Source organism: Actinia tenebrosa, unplaced genomic scaffold (assembly GCF_029948245.1).
Source record: "Actinia tenebrosa isolate PJP-AT-01 unplaced genomic scaffold, QUT_ActTen_1.0 PGA_scaffold3__52_contigs__length_22856419, whole genome shotgun sequence".
Classification (NCBI taxonomy): Eukaryota; Metazoa; Cnidaria; class Anthozoa; order Actiniaria; family Actiniidae; genus Actinia; species Actinia tenebrosa.
Genome location: NW_028292580.1, coordinates 9,837,140 through 9,864,147, shown reverse-complemented (window position 1 = coordinate 9,864,147; position 27,008 = coordinate 9,837,140). Strand labels below are relative to the sequence as shown.

Sequence of the window (27,008 nt, the reverse complement as noted above, 5' to 3'; positions counted from 1 at the left end):
CTTTAGGGCATGCACAGTTGAAACTTCTGGTCAGACATTCACAGACTGAAAGCTAACTCCGGCTTTCCTCCCTACGCAAAAATCAACTCCTAAATTCCAATTGGAATGACAGTGCATGAATAGCTACTCTGTAGAAATGCCACTGTTAAATCCCATTTATTTTTATTATCATTTTATTCATTCTTACCCTGAGTTGATTCTTGCCTCAGACTTCATCACCCACAACATTGTCGCAAGTAGATACAACAGCTCAATGATTTCAATAACCAGGCAGTTGGACGTCTTGGACATCATTGTCCAGATGATCTCAGTAATATCTTGAACAGTTGTAGACACGATAGTAAGCAGCAGAATGACTGACCAAGGGTTCTAAACATTAAAAATAAACACCATCCAGTTAATCTAATTTATTCAGTAGAACACTGTGAAATATTTTTGAAAGTTTGAGTATTGAAGTAGAATGCAATGGCCTGAGGGAAGTTATTAGAGAGAGAAAAAAAATTATAATAATATAAATGAAACACTATTTGTTCTATGTTTGCTAGTAAAAATGTTAAAGAGTTTGAAATATGTCAAGCAATTATGAGGAAAAAGGGATACTACCACACCAATAGACCCCTTGCAGCACTTTGGAATTCAATTTCCTGGCACTGTGTAGGTGTAAGGCAGGTAAGGCCAAAAATGATTTTCAGTTATTTATAGTGACCTAACACTTTGTCAAGTGCTTACAGCATGTCTCAAAGCAAGGTTTACACGTTTTTGCGTGTTGAAGGAATAGAAAACGTGAGCGCGTGCTGTGTGCAGTCATAAAGCACCCAGGGGTTGGCAGAACAAGAGAGAAGTGTTAGGAGAAGCACAACGCGTAGCGGAGTGATTCTGGACACTTCTCGAGTGTTCTGCCAATCCCCAAGTGCTTTATAACGGCACAACGTACAGCAAGAAAGTTTTTTATTTCTTTTATAAAATACAAATTACAATAACCATTATTTTAGATAGGAATGACACAACAGAAAGTGCGCGCGCTTGCAATGTGCTCTCATAAAGCACACGCTCCCAACCAATCGGAACGCGACATTCACAACAGTTATTTTATAAAATGAATTACAAACTCCATCCAAATTACACGCATGGACACTGTGACATACATCTGGACTGTACTGTATGAATCCTAAAAGATGGCTTTGTGGAAAAAACACTTCTGGAGTAGCTTAGGTTGCAGAAACATGAAATGGGCTGTTACCCAAAATCTGCTTACATAGTGCAGGGACAAGTGCAAACACAGTCCGTTCGGTGTGTTTGACAGTGTTGCCATAGAAACACCCTTGGACCCAGGCTCCTTGGTGGGAAAACCAGAGAACCCAGAGAAAACTCTTGAAGCACAGGAAAGAGCTAACAAACAACTACTCATGTCCTGTGATGACTCTGAGTCCAGGCATCAAACCCGAAATGCATCAATGAGATACAAACCCTTGTATCCGGGGGGACTCTCTTGAAAAGTGGGTAGGGGGTTTGATGGACGGTTTTGAAAATGGCCCTAAAAGGTATGCATGAATTAACTGAGATGCTGATTTCAGGCCCTAAAAGGTAGGACCACATTTAAAATGACAATGTTTCCAACCATTATATTCTTGTGTGACGTTTGACATTTTTCAAAATGAACAAATCTGAACCTAAAAGGTACGGAGTCAGCCGGGAGTCAGCCGGAGACCCTAAAAGGTACACGGGGTCTCATTTTCGACCCTAAAAGGTCCGTCAGGCCCCCCTACCCCCTTTTCAAGAGAGTCCCCCCAGGCCCTTGCACTGCTATGTTAACTGTGTACGCATTATAATAAAATAATAAATACATCTTTTTTTCCTTGAGAAATTATGAAAAGAATGACTGAAAAGGCTTGACTTGAAATGAATTAAAAAAAACAGAGATGCAAACTTAACAAACAAGAAGTCATTCAATCCAATGGACATAATTCAGCTTTCATAAAAGCGTACTGGATCGCCATCCCTGGAGTAATCTCTCTCTCTCTCTTGTACTCTCTCTAAATATACAGTCCTTTGACTAAATGTTGTCATTTGTCATTTGTTCGTAGGGATGATCCGATCAACGACAACGTTTAGTCAAAGGACTGTACATATTGTTATACCTTACCTCTCTAACTGACTGTGATGTTGAGTTATAAAAAGATGAAATCAAGTGATATTTACTGTGGCTGTTCAAAGCATCTAAGAGCAAAGGATTATTACTTCTAAAACTTTTAACAAAGTTGCAGAGTTTTGGGGTAAAGGCTGTAGGGTCCTCCATAAGGCCTTCTTCATCCATAATTTCTTGGACTTTTTGACGTGTTTTTTGACAGCCCATAATCAATCTGTGATACATTTTTTTCCAATATAAGAACTGTAAAAAAAGGAAATCTGGTTTCAATATAATCCATATAATTACTGTAAGGCCAAAAACGTTATGAGTAACCTAAAGTTTTGGCATGACTTTAATGACTAATATGTAAGTTTACCCCACTGCTGAACTGAAAATAATATTCTAAGGGCCTGAATGATTCTTGAAGGTGTGTGAGTGTGTTGGGGGGGAGGGGGGGCAACTCAAAACTATGCTCCCCAGTCCCTGCATTGGAGTTGTGTGCTTATGAGAGCCAAAATGAGGACCTTCATTCAAAACTATGCTCCTCTGAGTCCATGAGGAACATGATAGCAAACAGGACACTGCAGGTAGCCATAAAATAAAGCAACAAACATGCAGTTGTCCTTGAATTTCAAGTATTTTAAGTTGGCAAACTTAAAGTGCAACTACATGTAGAGTATGATCACACTTCTTTGTTATGGACTATAACGTTATTTTATTCACATCATTTGAACTCAAGTCGTTTAACGGTTAGGATTCCTAAAATAAACACACATATACAAGGTGACTAAAGGAAAGAAAAAATTACACTTGTAAACATAAAATCCAAAATAAAGGATCTGAACAGCGAACTTATAAAAAGTGTGTGTCGGTTGCAGTTGAAGACTAAATAAAATTATTCAGAGATTGATCTCTAACAGACAGTATAATACACTAGGGGACTGAAGAAAACAATAAACTAAGTACTTAGAAGGGAAAAACAAATTATGCAGGTTTGTGGTAACATTTTGTCTTGCTCTTACATGCATTTGCCTGGATTTAAAGACCTTTGTCAGGGAAGTGAAAAACCTTTCTTTTTCAAATATCTTTTTTCCTTCAAAAGATACTGCAGTATAAAAAATGGCCGCCCTTTTTTTCGAGGACGTCATATTCTCAATACTTGAGCAGCCTAAGATTATGATAAGCTATATCTCCAGCCAATTTCAGGTGTTTGAAATTTCTGCCTTAACAAGAGATGGTATCGAGTGAGGCTAGGTTTAAATTATTATCTGTTATGGTCGTAGAAACTAATTAAGGCCAAACAAAATAATAAGTGTGTTTCCTGTTGCACGAATGACCCACGAATTTTCTTGCCCATTTTTGCTGACCCTAATATATTTTTCCCTCCCAAATGCACCACAGGGTTCCCAGTAAGCTCATTTCCACTGTTGTATCGGTAAAAAAAAAAGAAAGCCAATTATTTTCCTCGTGCAACAGGAAACACACTTATTTTTTTGTATGGCCTAAGTGAAACAGACTCCTGCTCATGTTAAAAAATAATGAAGCAATCGCTGAATAGCTAAATTCATTGTTAGCGGCCTGGACACCAGTGTGTTGCCATAGCAACCACAGTTTGTTCACTGTCATGTTTTATATTATGAATACAAATGTACTGCAAAGTTTGGATGACGTTATATGCTGAAATCTATGTTGAAGGAAACTGTGAGTTGAAAATATGATGTCATCAACCTCCTGATTAGCATAAACGTAAAACTTAAATATCTCTATCGAACCAAAAATGCTAACAAGAAATGCGAAAAGCCCGTTTTTCTTTTGCAAAGTACTTTAATATGTGTTTAATTACTAAAGATTGGAGACGTTACAATTTCAGCGATGTGGCACTTTTAGACTATATAACGTACTGCACGCCCCTGACCAAAGGTTGCTAGCTGATTTCCTAATTTTTCACCCTTTCTTTCCTTTTACTTTTAAGACCCTCTAAAGAGTTTTGCCAGTTTTGATTGCAGGCATTATCTACAATGGCAGATTCAAGGGGGGGGAGAGGGTGGTTCAATAATTTGATTATTTTCTCCTAGAATTGAGTTTGCCACAAGTTTAAAGTGAATTTTATATAAATGATTAGAAAAAAATTCAAAAGCAAAACGAAAGTTTACAGTGAGGGTAAATATGTATGTTTGGTTCCCTTATAAAATAATTCCTTTGCCCCCCCTTATTCTCATATACATACAGGAGTATCACGAGGCCAAAGAAAATAGAATCCTATATAATTGTACAATACTATAAATACCTCTGGTTTGTTAATAACATTGTTCCAGCTCTTGCAAACAGCTGCGCAATTCCTCATCAAATCTTGAAAAGGCACTTGACAAAAAATGTTTTCAAGTATTTCCACTGGAAGTTGACCACAAATCTGACCTCCTAAAAGCAAAAGGCAATAATGGTTGTTTTAGTGTTACAAGGCTATTAATAATGGGTGGTCATGCACTAATCATTTTGAAAGTAACAGAAATTGGAAAAATGGTCGAGACAACTGAAGATATATCATAAAAAAGAAAAGAAAATAATAAAGAGTAAAAAAAATTACTGTTGCCATGGTGATGAGGTTTCTAGCTGGTGGAGATGGGGAAGACAAGACAATTATTTCAATATCTTGAAAAGTCAGAGAATTTAAATACCAAAAAAGCATTGATAACTATAATTGATGGGAAGTATTTCAAAACTGGTGTGATTAGGGAAAACGTGACATAAGAAGCTTATTGGTCAGTAAAATTTATATGCAAATTGACTGAGAGCTGATAGGCCTTCATCCAATTACTGGTTGAAACAGAGTAACTTGGGCCAACGGCTACACTGGCTGGTGTGTACTTTTACGCTAGATAAAAGTGATATTAAATAGTTGTTAAAATTGAGTTTTATAATTCTGGGTCCAGTTGTAGGAAGGGTGAATAGTGTTACTCAACAGATAAATCTTATTCTGTGGATAAATTTATTAAATAACAGCATTAACTTATCCATTGGAAAAGGATTATATTTCATAGCACTATCCAATCTTCATATAACCAGCCCCTGATAGATAATCATGTTCATTTGCATAAACTTAAACTTCTATTTTCTTGGGCAAATTCACTTTTATCTTGAAAATTTTAGTCAAACACAAAACAACTAGCCTAGACCTTTGTTAAGCAACAATTACAATATGCATGTCCATGGTGTATACGATGTATCCAGTGGAGTAGACAAGAGGGGCTATAGATCCCTCCCCTCGCCGCCTCTAAGGACACTGCTTTCTGTAGTGTCATTAGCAAAATTTATTCAAGGCCCACCTTAAATATATTTTTGACTGGATCTGATTTAATAGAAAGAACACTAGATATGAATCATAATCATAATCTCACTTCTCATTGGCCAAGAGCCTACAATCAATCCATGATATTATGTGAACTCCACATGATAAATCTGTAGGTGTTCCTGACTTGTCATGACTTGTCATAGTTTATTGAGGGTCACAATAGAGAATGAAATACTGTATGTTTGGCCTATTTCTTCGAAAGAAGAATGAACTCTCTATTACTACAGTATTGAATTAGTTTTTAATTATTGAATTCAGTTTTCGCATGATAACATAATTTGGACCTCGGCCTTTCTATCCTCCTCAGCCTATGGCTTTAGCAGATCACATGGCCTTGGTTTTGATAATTTATGGTATCATGCTCATTCGTATCCAATACTGCAATCGTATATTACTGCTATTAAATCATTATACACAAGTGTTATATTAAAATGTATCTGTGATAGCAAAACCATGCAACCAGGAGAATAGTCTTATGCTAAAAGGTAATATTTATGAATATGAAATCATCACTTTCAAATATGATATTACATTTAAATCCACTTTATTTGAGGAAGGTAAGGCAGACTGCCTGGAGTATTATGCTGTCATGGCAGAAGAGGGATATACAAACATTTCACTTAGGGACGGACCATTAGATTTTTGAAGGGGGGGGGGTGGGCAATTTATATTGTGCAGCAAGCTTTTTTTATGCCTCATGTCTTAGCAGGAATTTTTTTTGACATAATTAGGATATTTTTCTGGCACTTTTCTTATGCACAATTTTTTTTCACACTTAAAAGCTGTGTTCGATTTTTTCCCAACCCCTTCCCCCCTTAAAAATCTGTCCCTTACATGTAGGGGTTTCACAGTGTTTATATAGATATGTATTAAGAAATAGTCAGTCGATCCTTATGTATGAGTCAATTCCAAAGATGCCCATCCCCCTCCCCCCCCCCCCCCCCAGGCAACCCCTCAGGCATTTGGCTTTTTGGAAAAAAATTGGTCAAATTCCCCACCATGCAGGCCAACCAAATGTTCAAATGCCCAACTGTTCAGGCTCCACTAAGTGGTCAAATGCCCACCCCTCCAGTCTGATAAATCTAAAATTTTACCTAAAAAGTACTAAACTGAGCCCATACAATCGAAGTTTTTCTATTCATGGTTATCATATTAAATAAAAAATCTTAAATTTTCCCAATATCATAGGTAACAAATCTTGAATTTCCTCTCAACAAAACAGTAATTTTAAACAACTTAGGCATTTTCGTTTCTTAAAATTCAAACCACAAACATAAGCACAAACCAGGTGAGAAATTTTGCAATCACAGGCTCAAATTGCCACGAGGAAAGTCCGAGAATAAATTATGCAAATTAGATAAGGGCCTCTACATTAAGTCGGTAGTGAAATGTCCACCTTTCTGGCAAATATTCAGCGTAAATTCCCCACTATGAGGAGCTTGACCATGGTCAAAAGCCGGGGGGTATGGCCGGGGAAGGAGGAGGGGGGGTGGGCACCTTTGGAATTGACTCATGCTTTTAAAATATACACGATTAAAAAGCCGTAAATAAGCCATCACATCAAGCTCATAAATAAAAAAATTAATTATCCAAACTTGGTTTAAGTATTTTTGATGTTGTGACTTTGACTGTGGTCTAGGGGGTGGGTGGTGGTGTTAGATTTGTTGCTTCTGAACGTTGACTGTACGTTTGAAGTGTCCTTCCCAAAACTACCAATTTTTCAACTGAATTTATTATTATACTATAATTTAGAAGCGAAACAGAAGTGATAATATCAAACTCACCGCGGAAGCTCATCTTGAAGAGAAGAAGACTTTATGATACCAAAGTATGAAGAGATGAGGGAACGTAAAAACGCGCTTCACAAGCACGACATGATGCAAGTCCAATAAAAAAATAAGTCAACGATTCAAAAATCAACCAGAGCGACTGAAATATCGCTAGTCTTTCTCAATTACTATCTGTTTCCTTTCATTAGCCTTCGATATTACTGAAAGGGATAAAGATGAAAGCTATTTCTGCAAAGCTGTTATATTTTAGGACGGCGCGCGTTATACGTTGAAAACTGGCATAGCAGAAAGACTGGGTACTACCGGAAAATCAATACACGCAGAACGGGAAACCCGCGGGATTTGAGTGGATATCATGGCGGCTGTCTGACGCGGTGATATTTTCCTCTCTAATAAGCTAAGCTAGCGCGCACTCTTCTCTTGTATTGTTATTCAAAATCAGAAAACTGGAATTATTTAGAAATGCTAAGTTTATGCGTTTCTTATGTAGAGGTTTGAATTTAAATTTTTTAAGATATATTCGACAACATTGAAGATGTTCTAGTCGAACTATTCCTACAAGATAATGGACTATCCTAAGCCGTTAAAGCTAATACAAGATGGAAATATAGACGAGTTTGTAGAGTTGATCAATACCAGTGATGATCCAAGATGTATTATTAACGTAAAACACGAAAGATCGAGAGATAATGCGGCTATTGTTGGTGCGAGACATGGCCGACTCCAAGTATTGGAAATATTACACAGGAATGGAATGGACTTTGAATTGTGGAATTGTGATGGTAAAAGAGCGATACATGAAGCTGCCTACGGAGCTCACCTGGACTGTGTAAAGTTCTTGATTAATATTGGTGTTGAGTTTGACTGCCTGAAGAGAGCAGATTGGTATGTAAGTAGATTTGTATTCAGTGTGGAATCAGGGGGGGGGGGGGGGTACTCCCACATATTGAATATACAGGGATGATCCGCTACACAAGGTATGGTTTTTTGAGCTTCTTGTCATAAACAGGGTATGCAATTTCACTCAAGTTCCAAGTTCTTCCTGAGTTTCCTGTCACATTAAGGGATCCTACTTTCGTATTGACAGAAACTGGTTATATGGTCATTAAAAAAACAATACGTGAGCTGACATGATAATTGATACAGGAACTCAGTGCAATAAATTATATCTTTTGTCATATGCAGGGTTTACAAATTTGAGTTTTTTTTATCATAAACAGGGTACATGTACCCCTTTCAGAATCCCAGTGGAACACCCCTACCCAAATCCTGGTGGAGTACCTCCCCCCCCCCCCCCCCCCCTCCCTGGTGTGGATACTGTGAGACCACTCATTATAACAGCTTTTTTCCATGTTCCGTTTGATAGTAATAAAATGCATGCTTAGGAAGTGCCATAAGCACCCACTCATCTTTCTATTTACACTTCTTTGTTGCTTATATCTTTTATTACTGAATGGATAATGGAAAAAAAACTGTTTTATTAATTAATTGTTGTTGGTCAACCTTATAAGTGTACGAGTTGGAGCGTTGATCGGCACAGTAAATTCCATAATTATATACTTGGCAATTTTCCAAGAACACAACACCCAAACCCCTCCCCTCCCCCTCCCACCAAAAAAGAGAAAAAATACTGCTAAAAGAATAAAAAACAAGTGTGCATGCATGCTCTGTGCAATTGAGTATATTTGGGTGCTTCTATTTACAGCAAACAAGTTTTCTTTCATGATTAGTCAGGTGATGGTACAGGAAATCACATAATCTCGAGTACAATTCGGAATTTATAGGTTCAAAAAGGCCTGTCCAATTTTGGAAACTTTCAAAACATCACAAGTATCTATAGATTCCAAATTTACGAGAAGATTGTGCAATTTTTTGTTTATAAAAGCTCAAAAAATTTGAGCAGCTCAATTGGGACTCTACAGAGTACTACAATTTGAGGTTTAATTGTTCTCCTCTATTATCCATTCAGAATTGAGTATTTTTGTTGAGTGTTAATTATAAGAAATAGAATAACCAATATTTTGGAATACAATATACAAGTTATTGCATGTAACAGAAAGTGAGATTTATAACCAAAGTTATTTCATAATATCCTTATAATCAATTTAAATCAAGAATCAGTTTTTTATGATATTGACTGAGGTTTTCAATTTTGTTCATTTAAGGACTCCACTCATGCTTGCTTGTACAAAACCTAACATTGATGTCATTGACGTGCTTGTCACAGCTGGAGCCAGTTTGGTACAATGCAACAAGGATGGCTGGGACAGTTTCCATGTTGCAGCAAGGTACTGTACTACTACTACCACGCCACGTCAGTAAAGTTATAAGAGCCTTTTTAGACATTTCACCAAATGCGGCTGAATGCACATATACTAAACGTAAAGCATCAATCCGTTTGAATACATATTTATTTGGATATGAATAAATGTCATCTCAAAGTGCCATGTCGTACATTTTATTGGATGACTAAACAATAACAAAAGGTTATATCATTAATTATACAATAAATCATGCGTACTTATTGACTGAGTGGGAGGGCCGGATGGGAAAATATTTGGCTTGAGGTCATGCTGTATGGGTCAAGCTCAGCAAGTGATAAGCATAGCGAGGTGGGCTGGTCTGGTTTTTCTGGCCCACTCTTCAACCCTCAGTCTGGCCCCCATTATGTGACTTTTTCCAAAGGTTTTATTAGAGTGCATGAGAAAGGCCATACAGGTCAAATATAAATGATAATTTGAATTATAGGCACCTTAGAGCCTTTGATTGCTATCTTCTAATGTGTAGTTCCAGAAATGAATTACTCCCCCCCCCCCCCCCTCCCATCCCAGAGGAATTTGGAATCAGAATTTCTGGAACTACGCATTGTATGTTTTGTTTTGTGTTTCACTAAATTTTCCAAGATAAAAGTGAATTTACCCCAAAAATAAAAGTTAAAATTTATGCAAATGAACATAATTTTACATCAGGGGCCAATTGTATGAAGGTTGATAAAATTATAGAGTTTGTGAAGAAGAAAATTGGAATTTACAGGGGTAGAGTGGTTATTAAAAAATTCCTCCCTTGGGAGGGGGGGGGGGGGTGGTGGGGAGATATGGATAATTTCTGGAACTTCACAATAAGGAAAAAAAGCAACTGGTTAGTAACATGCACATTTGACTGGTATATATTTATGTGATTTTTTTTTTCTTCAAGCAAATTTTTATAAAATTTCTATTCAATTTTATGTCCTCAATTTTTAATATATATTTTTTCAATTTGTTTATACATATTCTTTTTTTTAATTTTTTAGAGAAGGGCATGTTAATATTTTAGAATACTTACTAAAGAAGCTGAAGGAATCTGGATCCTGGTCAAGTAAGAGATATAGCAAAAATGGACGTACTCCTCTACACACAGCAGGTATGATTGACTGAGACTATGTATTCATGTAGGGAGGGGGGGGGGCTCATTATCTAGAGATTCATTATTGGGAAGCAATGGTGGCATGCATTGGTATAGCACTGCTTCTCACCAATGTGACCCAGGTTCAAGCCCTAGCTGGTGGACTAAAGCTGTCGGGCTGGGGGGCTATAGCCCCCCCAGTTTACTTTTTCCCATACAATAGTCTCATATTTTCCAATCTTAGCCCTTCCACTTCTTAGGGTGGTTGGCGGTCCTTGAGTGGAGGTCCAAGAAATCTTATTCATGTCAGCTAATACTCCAGCTTTGGATTCTCTGGGTATAGAATTATTTTAAATATGCATGTGTTCCAGTAAAGGTCTGTGGAATTTCAAAGTGTTTGTATTATTAATGTTGTGCATTCTTTACTTTATCGTTGGCATTTGTGAATATTTAAACACTGAAATGAGGCTTACGCTGCATGAATAAATGTACATCTGAAACAAAGGAATACAGCATTAATCTGGAACTTGAAAAAATCTATTCCTACCTACCCTATTAATATGTTCTCGTCACTTTAAGGAGAGGGCATTAGACAATATTATGTGCATCTAGGATTTTGAGTAGGGGGCAGTAATGAAACTGATAATAAGTGAAGATTCGTTATTTTTAGGAATGAACAATATTTAATGCTTAATATATCAACCAGCTAATTCCAAGCTAGACAGGGGGATAATGGGTATTTTGTGACCTAGTTCCCACCAAATACACCACTGACAGTAACATTTGGATAAACAGTATATTACATCTATTTTGTTATTGTATCACAAAACACATCCAGCTCTGCATGGTAAGACTGAAGCAGTGAAGTTTATAGTAGACAACTGCGATTACGAGCCCGATGTCTCTGACAGCTGTGGAGCAACACCATTAATGGATGCTCTACGCAGTGGTCAGATTCCTATTGCTGAATACCTCATAACACACCATCAGGTTTGTGACCACAAAAATTGTGTATATGGACATACTGTAACCCCATTTGATACATGGTTATTTTGCTAGTAGAAATCTAGGTCTCAAGCTCAAATTCATTGTCAAAGTGTTTAGTGTGGCCTAAACAGGAGGGGATGTGGACCCCCATACCTCAAATTTTGCATGGACTTACAATAACTTTTTTGTGTTCCAAAACTGACAATTCTAAATGGTTTTTCAATAACTGCATTAATTTAGCTTCCAGAAAATGTATACTTTAATGGCAAAATATTGCAAAGAGTAGCATGTATAGGGTCTGTAGGTAACCAAATCCCCTTCTGATACTGTACCTTGAAGCAGATTAGAGATAAAGAAGACAGAGGCCCAGGGAAGGGGGAGGGGGGGTACTCTGCCAGAATTTGGGTAGGGGTGTTCCACTGGGATTCTGAAGGGGGTACCCTGTTTATGACAAAAAAACTCAAATTTGTAGACCCTGTTTATGATAAAAGACATAATTTATTGCACTGAGTTCCTGTTTCAATTATCATGTCGTCTCTCATATTGTTTTTTTTATGACCACGATAACCAGTTTCAGTCAATACGAAAGAAGAAACCCTTAATATGACAGGAAACTCAGGAAGAACTTGGAACTTGAGTGAAACTGCATACCCTGTTTATGACAAGAGGCTCGAAAAACCATACCCTGTTCAGCTGATCATCCCCGTATAGTCCATATATGGGAGTACGCCCCCCCCTTCCCCGGGACAGAGGAAGGAAAACCTGAGAACCCATAGAGTTGTTACCATGTTATCAAATCCAAAAAAAAGCTTTATCTGAATCAACATTTTGTGCAACACCACATCCTATCTGAGCAATGTCTTCCACAGGAAGCCCATTATTGAATTAAATTCCTTCTTATTCAAGGCATCAGTATATGCATGTGATAAACTTGGTCACCAACCATTTCACTTGGCAGCTCAGACAGGTTGCATTGATTCAATGGATTACCTCATATCAAAACATGATGTTGATCCACAAACCAGAACAGAGAAAACATCCATGACTCCTTTACACTTTGCATCTAAGGTAATTTGTTATGTATGATAAAGTGTCAAGGGGAGGGGAGGGGGAGGCACTCCCAGAAAGGAAGGGAGGGGATGATCGTTGCATCTCTTAGGGGTTAAAATCGTAAAACACTCTTTTTCGGGAGAAAAAAGGGGTTTGTAGCATGTGTGGTATATTTTAGAAACTTTAGAAATACTAAATAGCACAATTTCATGCAAATTCCATTGTTTTCTATTGTATAATTAGCACTATTTTGTACTATTTAGTAAATAGTGTTTCACGGATTAATTGTTTGCACTCTACTTGATTGTTATAAATTTTTTATTTTGTGTAAAAAAGTGTTTTTTGACGTTAAATTAAACCAAGACCACACCCAAAGAGTATCTTTTAGGGGTTAAATGTTTTTTTCTTCTGTGATCATGCCTGCCCATTTTACATGGAAGTACCCCTAACCCCACCCCACCCCCCTTGGGTTACAGCGCTTCCCAATCACACAAGTGATATCGTACAATAGACCCTATTAGAATTAGCCAAATACCGTGGTGTTCCTTGATTACAGACTCACTTTTGCTGTGTTAGCCTTGAATCAGTGTCTAATTGTACACAGATACCAATGGTAAAGAAAAGAATGCACAACTCCCGGGGGAGGGGGGGGGGTACTCCCCTATATTTGCTATACGGGTATGTGCCGCCCTATAGGGTATGGTTTTTCGGCTTTTGGGTCTGGGGTAGGGTATCATTTTTGACATTTTGTCTGGGATAGGGTATCTTTTTTGTCTGGGATAGGGTTACGATTTGGTCTTTTTAATTGTCTGGGGAATAGGTTACGCTTTCTGCCAGCACAAAGACAATATAAACGTTAGTAAATATTGATTGCAATCTATTTAGTAACCGTCTTTTCCGTCTTTTAGTCTGGGATAAGGGTGCACAATTCTTAGTTTTAGTCTAGGATAGGGTCTAGGTCTGAGATAGGGTCAGGGTTTTGAGGTCCTGGCGGCGCATCCCTACCCAAGTTTGGATGGTAGTACCCCCGGGGCACAACTTCAAAAATACAATCACTTTGAAATTCCACGAACCTTCACTGGAACACTTAAGTAATAGAAAAAAATTCTTTAAAATAATTAAAATTTTGGTGGACATTAGTTAAGAAATTTTAATGCCTTAAAAGGCATTACATGACATTCCATAGACGCATCATCATGCCATTGGGAACTGTGTGTTTTCTGACACTGTTATAGAAACACACTGATGTCCACCAACACCTTATTTTGTCACTACAGAAAATTGTGCGATTTTGTGCGTTATTGAGAAACTCTGTCAGTGTCAATAAACTCGCTGAATTCCAAACACAAAGAAAATCACATTGCATGCGAAATTGCATAGTTATTATACCCATACTAAATTCAAGTATAAAGCTCTTTTGTCTCTCTCATGTGTAAAAACACGGTAGCCAGCCAATCAAGGTGCGCTATATATTTCAAATATTTTATAAAGGAAATTACAAAATATTTAACACATAAAGCGAGTGCACTGATTGGGTAAATAAAATATTCGCACATAATAAAATATAAAACGCGCTCTGATTGGCTAGATAAAATATTTAGAAGATAACGCTCGCGCTGATTGGCTTGATTAAATATTAAAATTAAGACGTGTTCGCTGATTGGCTGGCTAACTTTTTATATCAGACTAACAGAGACACGATCAAAACTATTAAAAAGCATTGTAATAGCAATATAAAACGGCTGCTTATATCTCTGTGCTGTGATATAAACACTCTACTCTAGAAGCTGTAGAGCACGCGTTTGCAAGCTTGCTTCTCGAGCTCTAAATCTCCCAGCGTGTTTATATCGCAGTACAGAGACGTGCGCGCATTTAAAAAGTAGTATCTCTTTCGCCCTGAGTACTTAGATTTTGGATTTACCAGTGGAGGAAAAAAAAGATTAAACATGATGAAATCCAAAATCTAAGTACTCAGGGCGAAAGAGATACTACTTTTCAAAGGTCAGCTAAGATTCCTTTACTTTATTTCACATTTTGACGATTTATTGAATTTTGTAAGTAAAATACTAGAAAAATATGAAACAATAGTACAATAGAAGGTTGGAGCGCACCTCAGTTTCGCTGACGTTGTCACCTGCTTTGTCGTTCTGTAGCTTAAGGTCCTACTACCTCACTCTGAACTCACTCTGAAACGGAGTGATGTAAAAGAACCACTGAGGACATATAGAAACCCTGGCAGTGACCACCCTCAGTGTCTGGCCTTTACTAATAAGTTCTTAATGGGCTGATTGTGGAATGGGTACGGAGGATTTTACGGAGTATTTGGAAAGTGTTGCAGTGTACATACCTCGAAGGGGACCCTGAGTCCTATTGTGCAGCACTAGCCCGTATGCAAAATCTCGATTAAATATAACTAGCGCCAGTCAAGAACATAATACGTACCGACTGATTATTTTCGATTGACGGCAGTGAAAAACCAAATGACAGCATGCAGCTTGTAACTACCGATTTCGTAGAATATCGATAGTAGTAACAACATGTGTTTTTTGATAGGAGGGCCATTCACATGTCATAAAGTATCTGGCGGTTTTAGGAGTTGACGTCAATGCACAGGATCATCAAAAACAAACAGGTACCACTAGATTAAACATTACTGGTATATAACAGGGAGCCCAATGAGACTGGAAGGATCAAAATAAAATCGGGGCTATGGGGGGTGGGGGTGGGAGGGATGTAATACGAACGAGTGAAAAAAGCCATTCAAAATGCACTAGAACATTTTTTTCGCGCGCACCTTTGTTTTTGTTAGACAGTGTTTTTCATTTCATTCGAGACCAATTGTAACGAGGGGGCACATTTCCGGTATGCAACTTTGTTACTAAATGATGTAAGTGATTTCCTCGTGTGTGTAAGTCGGACGTGAAGCACAAGTAAACAAAATTGTTTTCAATCTCTCGAGTATTTATTTACTATTTAGTAAAAACACACAGGTAATTATTGAAAATCTCGCTTGCTGATCGGTCGAGAAACTCACACTATCGTGTGATAATCACCTCCAGCGATAATCCAAAATGGCGGCCAGCCGCTTTGTTGCTGTTACCGGAAAAAATGTCTTTTATCTTCTTTTCTTTTCTTTTTTCTTTTTTAAAGAATCACCCGTGTATTTATACTAAAGCAATTATCTGCCTCAGCCTTAGTGAATATCGGGAATATTTACCTCTACACTCGAAGACTCGCGTCTCGGTAAATATTCCCCGATATTCACTTCGCCTTCGGCGAATAACTAGAAATAACTATTGACCGCTGAAAAATCGCTGGCGCATGCTGGTAGTTAAAGTTACCTGTAGGTTCTCGACCAATGAGAATTCAGATAGTGAGTACAATGTATAGTAATCGTTAATTATATGATAGTAAGTTCGTGTACACAAGATACGCCACAAGATCTTCACCATATTGAGACAAGTTTTTCTTTATAACTGCATACATTTTTTCTTTCAGCTCTTCATCTTGCATCAGCAGCGGGACACGTTGAAAGTGTTCGTCTTCTTTTAGTAGATATAAAGGCTGATGCTTCAATACTCGATACGAACGGCAAGACTGCGCTGGACCTCGCTATAAAACCATCTGTAATGAAACTTTTAAAATAAAAAATTAGTATTCATGTTTTGAGTTTAGCTCCGGTCATGACGGGAATACTCCCGAGAAGAGAAAATACTCCAGCTTATCAGCCTCGCTTGCGTACAGACGTATTCTTTTATTTTATTAGTTTCCATGGTATAGTAAGGAATGTACGTCTTACGGAACAATAAGAGTTGATTAAAATGCCACGGGTTTTGGTTTAATAGCTGAAAATTATAACACACAATTGAGAATAAGGCTGAGCAAAAGGAACTCCAAACTGGAGTATTTTCTCTTTTTTCCCTTTGGGAGGAGGGGTGTAGGAAGAGGAGGTTTTGTGAAAGATTATAAGTATAATTTTCTGTCGATTTGATAGGTTTTCTTTGACTACAACTTACATTTTTGCTCCTCGTATCTTGGCGCCGAAATTTAATTTTTTTACAACATCTCACGTAAATAGCACGTTCTGATTGGCCGACAGCTTGTGACAGTAATGTTTTTCAAAGCGAGACCTTAGCTTTAGAATTTACTTTTGAAAATGTCGAAACGTTTACCTATGTTTGCACAAAAACAACATAAAACAAATAAGCTAAGATAATTTGTTAAACAGTCTGACTCTGAGATTATCAGGGGTGTTTTTGCACTGCATTGACAGCTTCAAAGGGAAGGATTAACGATCAAAATTAGGAAAATAAAGTTATTTCATCTTCCTTCTTTACGACAACTTTGGTTTAAGTTTTTGAGTCGAAAGTGTCATTCAACTCAATTCAAAATGTTAATTTCTTCTTAAAACGAAGTGGAAATCATTGAGGTCAGAACTTTTAAAAACGCTTCATGTTAGATCGGTGTACCAAATTATTTTTTTCCGTCTTTGCAAAAGCCGTTGCAAAAGCCATTTAGTTGCAGGTGTCAAGTTTTAACCAATAGGTCTTTGTCTTAATCTCTTTGTTTTTGTTTTTTATTTGATTTGTTGAAGTGTCTTCCAAGATCGTTTTTTGTGAATAAAAAAGACAGCCTAATTTCTTAATCTATCCCTCACAAAAATAAACAAAGAAAATCCCCTATCTTATTTTCTATAGTCTGTCCTCTAAAGGTCTCGAACAATCTTAGCTAGAGCAATATGAAAACGCGTGAAAAAGTGATAATAGATTGAGGCTGCTTAAAGTCTTATTTTATAGCTCTTAAAATGTCTAGGCGCATGCGTCGTATCGCTTTTTTATTTAGTAGGATGTTGTAAAAAAACAAATCGCACATAGATTTTCATTGTCTGTTCTCTTATTGAATATATATGACGTCTTAAAATGTTCAAAACTTTATAGTGGAGCCAGGAGCGCTCGTGGTTCCACTTTAGTTTTGAACATTTTAAGACGTCATCAATGATCAATAAGAGGACAGACAATGGAAATCTATGTGCGATTTTTTTTTTACATTCATGCGGGATGCCTGTGGATATGGTGGGAAACTCAAAATACGAAACGCATATACTCTTATAGACGCCTGCTGTCCTTCGGAATGCAGCTCAAATTGGAAGAAATAACAATAAGTTTCCAATTCTCATGCTTGTGATGGAAATAATTTTGTTTTGCCATCTAAATCACGTCACATGCAAGAGGTACATAGGTTGCTATCAATAGACGTCACTTCCTGTGATAATAGCTGCGTTTTTAATGCCCTGTAGGATTTTGGAGGTTGTTTTGATCTTTTGTTTTCTGGTTTCATGTCGTAGAAATAATCAAATACAATAGTTTGGGGACTTATTTTGACATGTTTTGACTTAACATCCGCTAGTTGCTCCTCAGTCAACCGCTTGTTTGCCCCCCAGTCAACTCCAAAAAGTCACGTGATTGATAGTAAGCAATTCGCGGTAAAATGGCAAATTGCTCCCCTCCCCCATCCCCCCTGTGGTCAAGACCTCGCTACGCCACTGTTTGCGAGGCAATCTCGTACCCAGAGCCCACGTTCCTCATGGTCAGCACCGAGAAACGAGATGCTGTGGTTGTAACCGATTTTCAGTTGGCTTCCGGTCCGTCAATTTCGGACCGGAAGCTTCAACTGCGCATGTCTTAATCAAAGGTAAGCTCAATCTCGTACCCAGAGCCTGCGTTTCTTCTGGCCTGCGGCGAAGAACGAGGGCTCTGACATAATCCCTTTTTGGCGCATGAGCAGTTTTCCGGAAGTGAAATATAATGAATGAAAATCATGCTTTCAAACAGAGTTCTGTGTTTATTTCGATCAAAATAAGAATTAGAAATCGGGAACATATTTTTTTTATTTTTGGCAAGTCTTTTAGCGTATGCGCTCTTATACCGGAAGTCCAAGAAATCCTGGTCTCAAAGAATGGATTATGCCAGAGCCCTCGTTCTTCGCCGCAGACCAGAAGAAACGCAGGCTCTGGGTACGAGATTGAGGTAAGCTGATGTTTGGGTTAACTTTGATCTTCAGGGATTCAAATTGCTTTGGACAAACGGTTATCAATTATTGACCTTTTTAGCTTGACTATAGTAGTAAAATTATTTATCCTTTGCCTTCTTAAAGTTTATTTAGTAAATTTTTCCCCCGGGTACTAATTGCTTGTGCTATTTTGTAAGTTTTTAAAACGTTTTTTTGAGTTCAAATCATCACGACAAATACAAGAGCGATCGGCCGCGAACTCGACTCGCACTAATCATTGTGAAAATTTCCTTAAATTCCAGTGTCCTTCTCATCTACTTCGGGTATGTGAAGGATTGATTATCGTACCATATTCTAGCAAATTTTGAATTCGACACAAGCCAATTTAGTGCTTGAAAAATCCACTTATTTCCTGATATTTTCGAGTCTGTTAGCCATTTTATTTCCAGAACGACTCTTTCTATTGTTTTTCCCCGGACCAATAGGAATGCTAAAAAAACGGTTGCAACTAGAGCCTCTCGTTTCTCGGTGCTTACCATGAGAAACGTGGGCTCTGGGTACGAGATTGATTGCAAGGGAAAAGCTTTACAGCAATTAGGATAAACTGAGAAAGATAATGATATGCTGGTACCAACATTAACAGTAATCAGTATGAATGGGTAAAATGGGAACTGGGAATTGCCTATTTTGCACTCGGAGTGAGGAAAAAAACAAGGTGGGTATAGGAAAAAGGTTTTTTCGGATATGAAGGAAAGTAGGATTTGTAAAAAGATTAGGAAATAGGATTGAAACCACTCCCCTTCAGGGCCCGACTAGCCTCCTTTGCGGACGTTATTTGTGTCGGTCTCTTATCCCTCCCCCGTTAGTTGGAGGCTAGGGCCCGACAGTCGCGACAGGGAAATTCGTTAACAACGACAACAACAATAATAATCATATTAGTTTATTTCGCCACATTTGCAAGGTAAATTGAATAAAAGTGGGGGTCAAAAATAAATATCAACATAAGCACAATAGTAGCATTTATTATATAATTACCAATGAAATATCTATTTTTCTCTATTTCGAAAAATTGATATCTTCACATGTGAAAATAACATGTTATTTTCACGTGTGAAATAACACCATTGCGATGGCTATTCAAGAATACACGGAAAGAGTTGCCTGAAAAAGCCAAAACATACTTTCATTGACAATTATATAATAAACAGAATATTACATGGGCGCTTGGAGATACGAAATTTATCTTCTCGTGTTGAAAATCTCTCACTCGTTCGCTGCGCTCACTTGTGAGAGACCTTTTCATCACTCGAAGATAAATTTTGTATCTCCGCGCGCCCATGTAATATCCTCTATATATTAATGGGGTAAAATGGTCAAAGAATACCTTTCTTAACAGGCTACCTGTGGTAAACCGGTCATAAAATACCTTTCGTCCTGATTCCTCCCCTACAAAATGTCCTGACTCCTCCCCTACAAAATGGACGAGTTGCGTAATTTTAAACAAGAGTCTTCCGGTCCTTAGGGTTCCAGTTCCAATCAATTAGGACTTCCGGTGAAGCACTCCCCACCCGCTTCACACCATACCCATATACTCCTTTGCTCGGGATATTCTCACATGTGAATCGCAGGCGATTCAATGGTTAGTTAGGGTGATTCGATAATTAGTGGAGTAGGGTTCAAAGAAGCCAAAAAGAAATGGTGTTCTTAACGTAATGGGGCTTGGGAGTGAAGGACATGTTGACGTGTATTGCTTGTGTGTAGCATTACATTCTGGAATCGAACCAGAGCCTCATTACCTCTGATGACCATCTGTAATTTGTGTAGTGCAAGTGCGTGTGTTAAACGTAGTGTGGATTGAGTATCACAGGAAAAAACTATGAAATTTCATTTCGACAAATTGGGAAAATGTTTTTGAGAACATTTCCTTATAATGGGATATTATTGGGAAACCACAGATTACAATGTTAGGAATCTATTGGAACTTTTGAAGCTGTTTTTTCTATATACAATTCTTTCCCAACTTTCTCAACAAATTGTCCCAAATGAATCCCATTATTGGTAATAATTTGAGATTACATTTCCAATGAAATTCCAGGCTAGGGAATTGTTTGGAAATATTTCCCAACTGAATCCCAAAAATGGGAATTGATCATGAACCACAATCTTGTTCCCAAAATAATCCCATACTTGGGAATGGTTTGAAACATTTCCCAACTGAATCCCAAAAATGAGAATCGAACTGCAATCTTGTTTCCCAAAAAAATCCCATGGTTGTTTGGAAATATTTTCCAACTGAATTTTAGATAGTTACCCTTCGTTATCCCCTATAAGTGAGATACTAAGTGAGATAATATTATAGTCATTTAAGAATACTGTGACTGTTACAAGTCAGTTATGGAGTAGCTCCTTGCCACTGTGAAGAGCTTTTCGAACTGCCATCAGCAATCCCGATTAATGAATCCCATGGGACAACATTTCTTGCACATTTTCCAGTTGTTTCTGTAACACAAATGTTTGGCATTCTTGTACTTTCCACGAAGAAAAACACATCCACAGTTTCATTTGTGTGTTGACATTGTGGGCATGACCATACCAAATATCATTAGCCTCTACACCTTGAATGAGTAGCATATCCCCCTTGTCTGGAAACACTGGTACAACAACATCAAATGGAAGCTGCTCTTGATGCCTCTGATAGTCAACAACACTAGATGTTTCTTCTTCACATTCATACAGGATGACTTTTCTTAGGATGCTATTGACATCACAAAAAATTGGTTCTCTTAGTGGGCTGCTCTGAACCTTTGAAAACCCACTCCAGAAATTTCTTATTTGGTGTTCAAAAGATTGGATGGATTTTTTATCAAGGTATGTTTCCTAGATTCACCAACTATCGTTTAAAACAGTTTTCTGTTTTTCTTTGTTAAATCCAATCGAGTAATTGGAATTTATTGGCGGGGACAGATTTTCGGCAAAAACGCACGGAAAAATGAAAAATCACACCTTTTTGACGCCTTATATCTCGATAACCAATACAGGGACCCCCTTTTTTTTTTCCATTATTTGAAAGCCCTAACAATAAACTTCAAATGGCAGAATTAAAAAAAAAATTCATAGAAGAATTTTGAAGATCCGGTGCTACCTTAAAGGTTAGCAAGATACCGAACCTGGATACGGTAACTCACAGACTACATAATAGTCCCAATAGCCATAACAAGCCAGCAAGACCAACACCTGCCTTTGGAACTTTTGCCATTTCTTTATTGCAGTTTCTGGACCCCAAAGTTTCAGTGTGCTATGGCTGTAAAGAATCCCTCAAACCAGAGGGCAAAGTTCCATCACCACCAATCGACTTGACAATTGTATCTCGAGTAAGGAGAGATTACATCAAAGATGGTGTTTCGAAAACTTCTCCCGATTTCTCATTTCTCTTATATTACCATTTAAATCCGAATTGCGTATCTGAGCGAGATCTGCATTCATCCGCGACTCAAGCCTTGACAGTGTTAAACTGGATTCCACTGGCCAAGAAAAGAACAATAGACCGCTGTATTTTTGTTTATAAATGTTTAACTCACTTAATTAACCATGACTTTGGCTTTTATTCATTATCACAAATCCATTCTTATAACACAAGATATAAGGACAATCTTAGTTTTGAAGGTGTTAGGACCAACTGGGGTTTGTTTAGAACAGTTCTTCATTGTTCTAAAGACTGGAACTCTTTAAATTTAGAAGTGAGAAATATTGACAGTCTGAAGGTTTTCAAAGAGAAGCTTTTTAAGATTTTTTCATGATCATATCACGAATTTAATATGGTTTTTGGAATTTTCGACCGAGTCCGGGGCGTTGTGGTCGCGCGCGCTGGTGTGGGCTTGGGTTGTTGGCGGAGCGATCTGGCGTGATTCCTAATTCGTGAATCACGCCAGGTCGCGCCGGGTCGTTTTTCCACGCCTTGGGCCACATATCGGCGCGCTCAAAAAAATTTTTTTAGGACCTCCTTGAAAGTCATTTTTATGAGTGGAGTATCCTCATTAAATAATAATATTATTGTTATTGTTATTATTATCATTATCATTATTATCACAGAAACATAACTTTTTTATTCCGTCACTGGTGCAGGTACCACCAGATTTGCTTCCATTTTTAGGCAGTGGTCATGTCAATTTTCTATATGAAAGACTGAATGTAAAAGTTGAACTGAAGCAAACACGAAATATATCAATCAATCAAACCGTGTAACCAAAGAATAGAAAAAAAAGAGGGGGGATGACAATTTTGTACTATCAATTTTTTTCCCCTGTTATTCGTGTGTGATATAGTTTCATAAATCCCTGAAATAGATGTTAGTAAAGTTAGTACTACACACTTGAATTATGTCAATAGTGACCAGTTGGCGGATTTTTGTTTTTATGTTCACATATATTCACTATATTCACATACGTGTCGCGTGCAATTACCGTGACCTGTATTACCCAAATACTTAGGCTGCATAAGTTGCACAATCTTTAGTTACAGAGACCTTTCTCACGAAGTATGTCACTTAATTCATTTTCTATGGAATCATTCTGTAAACCTAATACTTAATAGTCCAGTAAAGGCATTTTTCGAGCGACATACCTCGTTAGGCGTGATAATGGAACTGTCATTCCATCAGGTCGGGTTCAAATAACGATAAACAGCTGTCAGTCAGCCTTGAAATCATTATTAACAATGCTGCCTTGTCACGAACAATACTAAAATTAGATCTCAAAAGAAAAAAAAATTATAAAAGTTTAATAAAAAACATCGGTCCGGGTTTTACAGATTTTGGGTCCGGGTTTTACGGATTTCGGGTCCGGGTCCGGGTCCGGGTCAGTTTTTGCGTATCAAAGGGCATGGGGTAAAACATGGAGTGGACACTTGGTCTCTTGGACCCTGGACTGTTGGACTATTCTTTGGACCCATGTTTGAACCATTATATTTCTCATAACTATTGGTCATCATATTCATTAGTCTTTTTCTTTTTTTTTTTTGAAATCACTTGTAAGGTTTTTATTTTGCTGCCATATGATGGCCGCGTTCAAATCAATTTATTTGCCTGCATACCGAGCTTGCTTTTATCTCCCATGTAAAATGATACTTAACTTGACGACAGATTTGTAAAGTAACTCTAGCTGAAAAAAACAGATATAATGGGCATAAAAATGTTGAGGGGTTTTTGTCTTTTTTTGTTCTATGACATTCAACATCGTAACAGAAGAGCGCGGTAAGAATGTATGGCCAGACTGACCGTTTGCCAGTGTATGTGGTAGGTAATTAGTTTTGCTAGACGTTAGGGTTTGGATAATAAGATAACAAGGTGACGACAAGCGCGATACTGGGAATATTGAAGGGTCGTACAAAGGGATCTCAACGTATAGGCTGTCTTTATACTTTGTATTGCATGCACGTGACTTGAGAAAGAGCGAGTTGTGTGATATGAGAGTAAAAAAATAACAAAGTTGTATAAACTACCTCTCTGACGTTGATTAATACAGGTAAAAACGAAGTACATATCATATGCTGATGTCGTTTCTGGTAACGGTAAGTAAAACGCAACTATAGGCTTTCACTCAATAGCGTCTATGATACGTTGGGTTATATATTTAAAGGGTCAGTCCTAACCAAACATGTGCTCTTTGCTCTATATCCAGAATCTTCTTCTGACGATGGTGATTTAAAGGTAAGGTGAATGCTACTCTGTGTGGTTTAATTCACTTAGCGCACGTTTCTGGATTGCTGATTGCAGTTTTGTTTACCATTGCAATTTTTTTTTTTTTGGACAAAATTAAAAGCATGGTGTTTACGAAACCTATTTAAAATCATCCCGGGTGTTTCATCTATTCGGAATGCATTTCCCTGATTAGTCCTGCGATGGCATTACAGTCGCTACTATTATTAAATGTAAAAAAAGTTAGAACACCCTTTATTTCATAGGAATCTAATACGTACATTATACTTATAGCGCACTGGCAAGTCCGCCTATCCATCAAAAATACCGCAAGAAGCTGCGGAATGATAAAGATAAAGGTATGAAAACGTTTGTTTACTTTATAGGATAACTTAACCATCTCTTAATCTGACTCACGTGCACAGGTAAGATAAAATCTCAAACTCGGCATGTAGAGGCTTTAGTCTTGATAGTTTTAACTTCTTTGAAAAGATCATCTCTTACTTTTCAGAATTCGCACATTTTTAAACTCCAGTATGCCAATATACAATTTTACTGTATGGTTTTAATATTCATAATAGTTCTTTTCTTTTTTGGTGTATTTTGCACACAAATTCAAATTTACATTTGATATGCTTCGGATTTTAATTAACACTATTTGCATTCCAGCATCACCATCCCCGACAGTCCGGCCAAGGATCTATACGATGAAATAAAGAGGTAATTTACGACAAATACAACAAATTAGCCTCGATCAAGATGCTATAGATTTCTTTCTTTTTATCACTTTTTAATTCATTCTCACTTGTTTATAAAAAATAGTGATGAAGATGGCGATAATGATGAAGATGATGAGATTGAGTTCTTTAAGGAAGAACCCCTTCTGCCAATACACCAAAAGGGACTGACCAGTGGCATTCCATCCAAAAAGGTGGTAGAGATTCTTTTGAATCCTAACGAAGACCGTGTTGCCCGTGCTGTCCCAGGTGGAACCAATAGAAACGCCTCATTTGTTATTGACGTAACTTCACAATATGTGGGGCACTTGAAAAATATCTTGGCAGACGACCTTGGAGCATGGCACCCTACTGGCACCAAACAACATTATTTCCAGGGACCCTCGAAAAGGAATCCACCCAAAAAGATCACACAAATGGAGTTTCAAAATTCATCTGGTGGACTAGGATTCCGTTGCCCGAGAAACTTCTACCGCAACAAGTCGTCCCCTGATTTACAAAGAATTGTTATCTATTTAACAGGTTAGTGTATGTGCAGGGCAGCAATTTATTTTTTCCATTCATTTTCTGCCCCCTTCATATAATACCAAAACATGCCCTCTTCCAATTTATGTCATTCCGAAGCTAATATTAATAATCATTTTAGGACCCAATGGTAGCACTCACCCCATGGTTTTTGTGCAATATATATGTGACAATGGCGAGCATGACATACAGGTCAATGCCCATGGTAATTCCAAGAAATCCAAAGAGTACTACCGTACCTCTCACACCACAATAGAGAGACTTAAAAATATTTCTCAAAATAATACGCCCAAAACAGCTTTTTATCAGAGTATCGAAGAAGTGGGCACCATCTGCGAGATTCATAATGCAGCAAGCCACGCCAGGGATTTGCGGCATAAAGAAAACATAAAGAAGGAGTTAAAGGAAAAACCCACAAATGATTTGTTGGAGTTGATGGAGATGGCCAAAGAAAGCGACAGGGATTCCAAAAAAGCGTTTGTGCGTAAAGTGGAAACATCAAGAGATCCCTTCGTCATGCTTGCTACAAACCAACAGTTGAAATTTTGTACAAACCCGTCTAAATTCAGTGTGCTGGGCGTTGACCCTACTTTCAATTTTGGAAAGCACTATGTTACTCTTACAACCTACCGTCATATTCTGCTGCGTAACAAGCGTGGTGAGCACCCTGTACGAATAGGACCCACACTGGTCCACAACAGGAAGGCAATCGAAAGCTGCTATGAGCTTTCATCTACTATGGTGAAACTAAACAAAAACGTTCAAAAGGTCCTTGTATATGGGACAGACAGTGAAACGGCTTTAGCAGAAGGCTTTGGAAGACCGCCACCTTTTGCACAACATCTCCTTTGTGATATCCATATGAAAGATAACATTCAGTCGAAACCTACCGAGTTAGCTATACGTGGTAAGGCTGCTGAAGAAGTACTAACGGACATTTTTGGTGTCGATCTTAGTAATAACAGAGTTCCAGGCCTTATCGACTCCAAGAGCGAGAAAGAATTTGAGACAAACAAAACTAATCTGAAAAGCAAATGGTCATCATTCCACAACCAAGGAGAGCGTTTCTTCAACTATTTTGAAAAATACGAATCAGATCCCATAATGAAAACAATGACGCCTGAAATACGAGCTATGGCTGGATTAGGTTGGCCTCCAGCTGTTGGGTTCCCTGTGTTATTGTTACTAGCTTGTAACCAAATATAAGTTAGTTGATTGATTACATGCGGACTCAGATAGGGGACGCTTGTCGAATAAAAAGGATACGTTAAAACCAACTTCACATGGTGTCAGGAGCGGGATATAAATTGTAAATTATCTTCGGAACCAGTAAGGAGACAGACAATAATCGAGAGGA

At 37.8% G+C, this 27,008-nt stretch overlaps 2 protein-coding genes across 3 annotated transcripts; both read left to right on the top strand.

Moving 5' to 3' along the window:
• Positions 1-7,622: 7,622 nt before the first annotated feature.
• Positions 7,623-16,349, top strand: LOC148908473 (ankyrin repeat domain-containing protein 16-like). Of its 2 annotated transcripts, XM_089034773.1 has the most exons (7): positions 7,623-8,152; positions 9,433-9,555; positions 10,560-10,669; positions 11,490-11,641; positions 12,545-12,706; positions 15,242-15,320; positions 16,187-16,349. In XM_089034773.1, the coding sequence occupies exons 1-7, from the start codon at positions 7,833-7,835 to the stop codon at positions 16,333-16,335; spliced, it is 1,095 nt and encodes a 364-aa protein (XP_088890899.1). In that variant the 5' UTR covers positions 7,623-7,832; the 3' UTR covers positions 16,336-16,349. The 2 variants fall into 2 exon arrangements, with proteins under 2 accessions (XP_088890899.1, XP_088890900.1); XM_089034774.1 differs by lacking the exon at positions 12,545-12,706.
• A 7,602-nt stretch (positions 16,350-23,951) lies between these two features.
• On the top strand, positions 23,952-26,857 carry LOC148908472 (uncharacterized). Its single transcript, XM_089035216.1, has 6 exons — positions 23,952-23,987; positions 24,217-24,262; positions 24,331-24,406; positions 25,059-25,109; positions 25,212-25,648; positions 25,773-26,857. Exons 1-6 carry the CDS (start codon positions 23,952-23,954, stop codon positions 26,855-26,857), a joined length of 1,731 nt encoding a protein of 576 aa, XP_088891342.1.
• The last annotated feature ends 151 nt before the right edge of the window (positions 26,858-27,008 follow it).

What these genes read in the sequence shown, in the direction of transcription:
- LOC148908473 (XM_089034773.1), top strand. Translation starts at nt 7,833, where the DNA reads ATGGACTATCCTAAGCCGTTAAAGCTAATACAAGATGGAAATATAGAC. An exon ending in TGCCTGAAGAGAGCAGATTG is followed by an intron (nt 8,153 to 9,432) that starts GTATGTAAGTAG and finishes TGTTCATTTAAG; the next exon opens with GACTCCACTCATGCTTGCTT. An exon ending in GGATCATCAAAAACAAACAG is followed by an intron (nt 15,321 to 16,186) that starts GTACCACTAGAT and finishes TTTTTCTTTCAG; the next exon opens with CTCTTCATCTTGCATCAGCA.
- LOC148908472 (XM_089035216.1), top strand. Translation starts at nt 23,952, where the DNA reads ATGTATGGCCAGACTGACCGTTTGCCAGTGTATGTG. An exon ending in TGATGTCGTTTCTGGTAACG is followed by an intron (nt 24,263 to 24,330) that starts GTAAGTAAAACG and finishes ATATATTTAAAG; the next exon opens with GGTCAGTCCTAACCAAACAT. An exon ending in AATTGTTATCTATTTAACAG is followed by an intron (nt 25,649 to 25,772) that starts GTTAGTGTATGT and finishes TAATCATTTTAG; the next exon opens with GACCCAATGGTAGCACTCAC.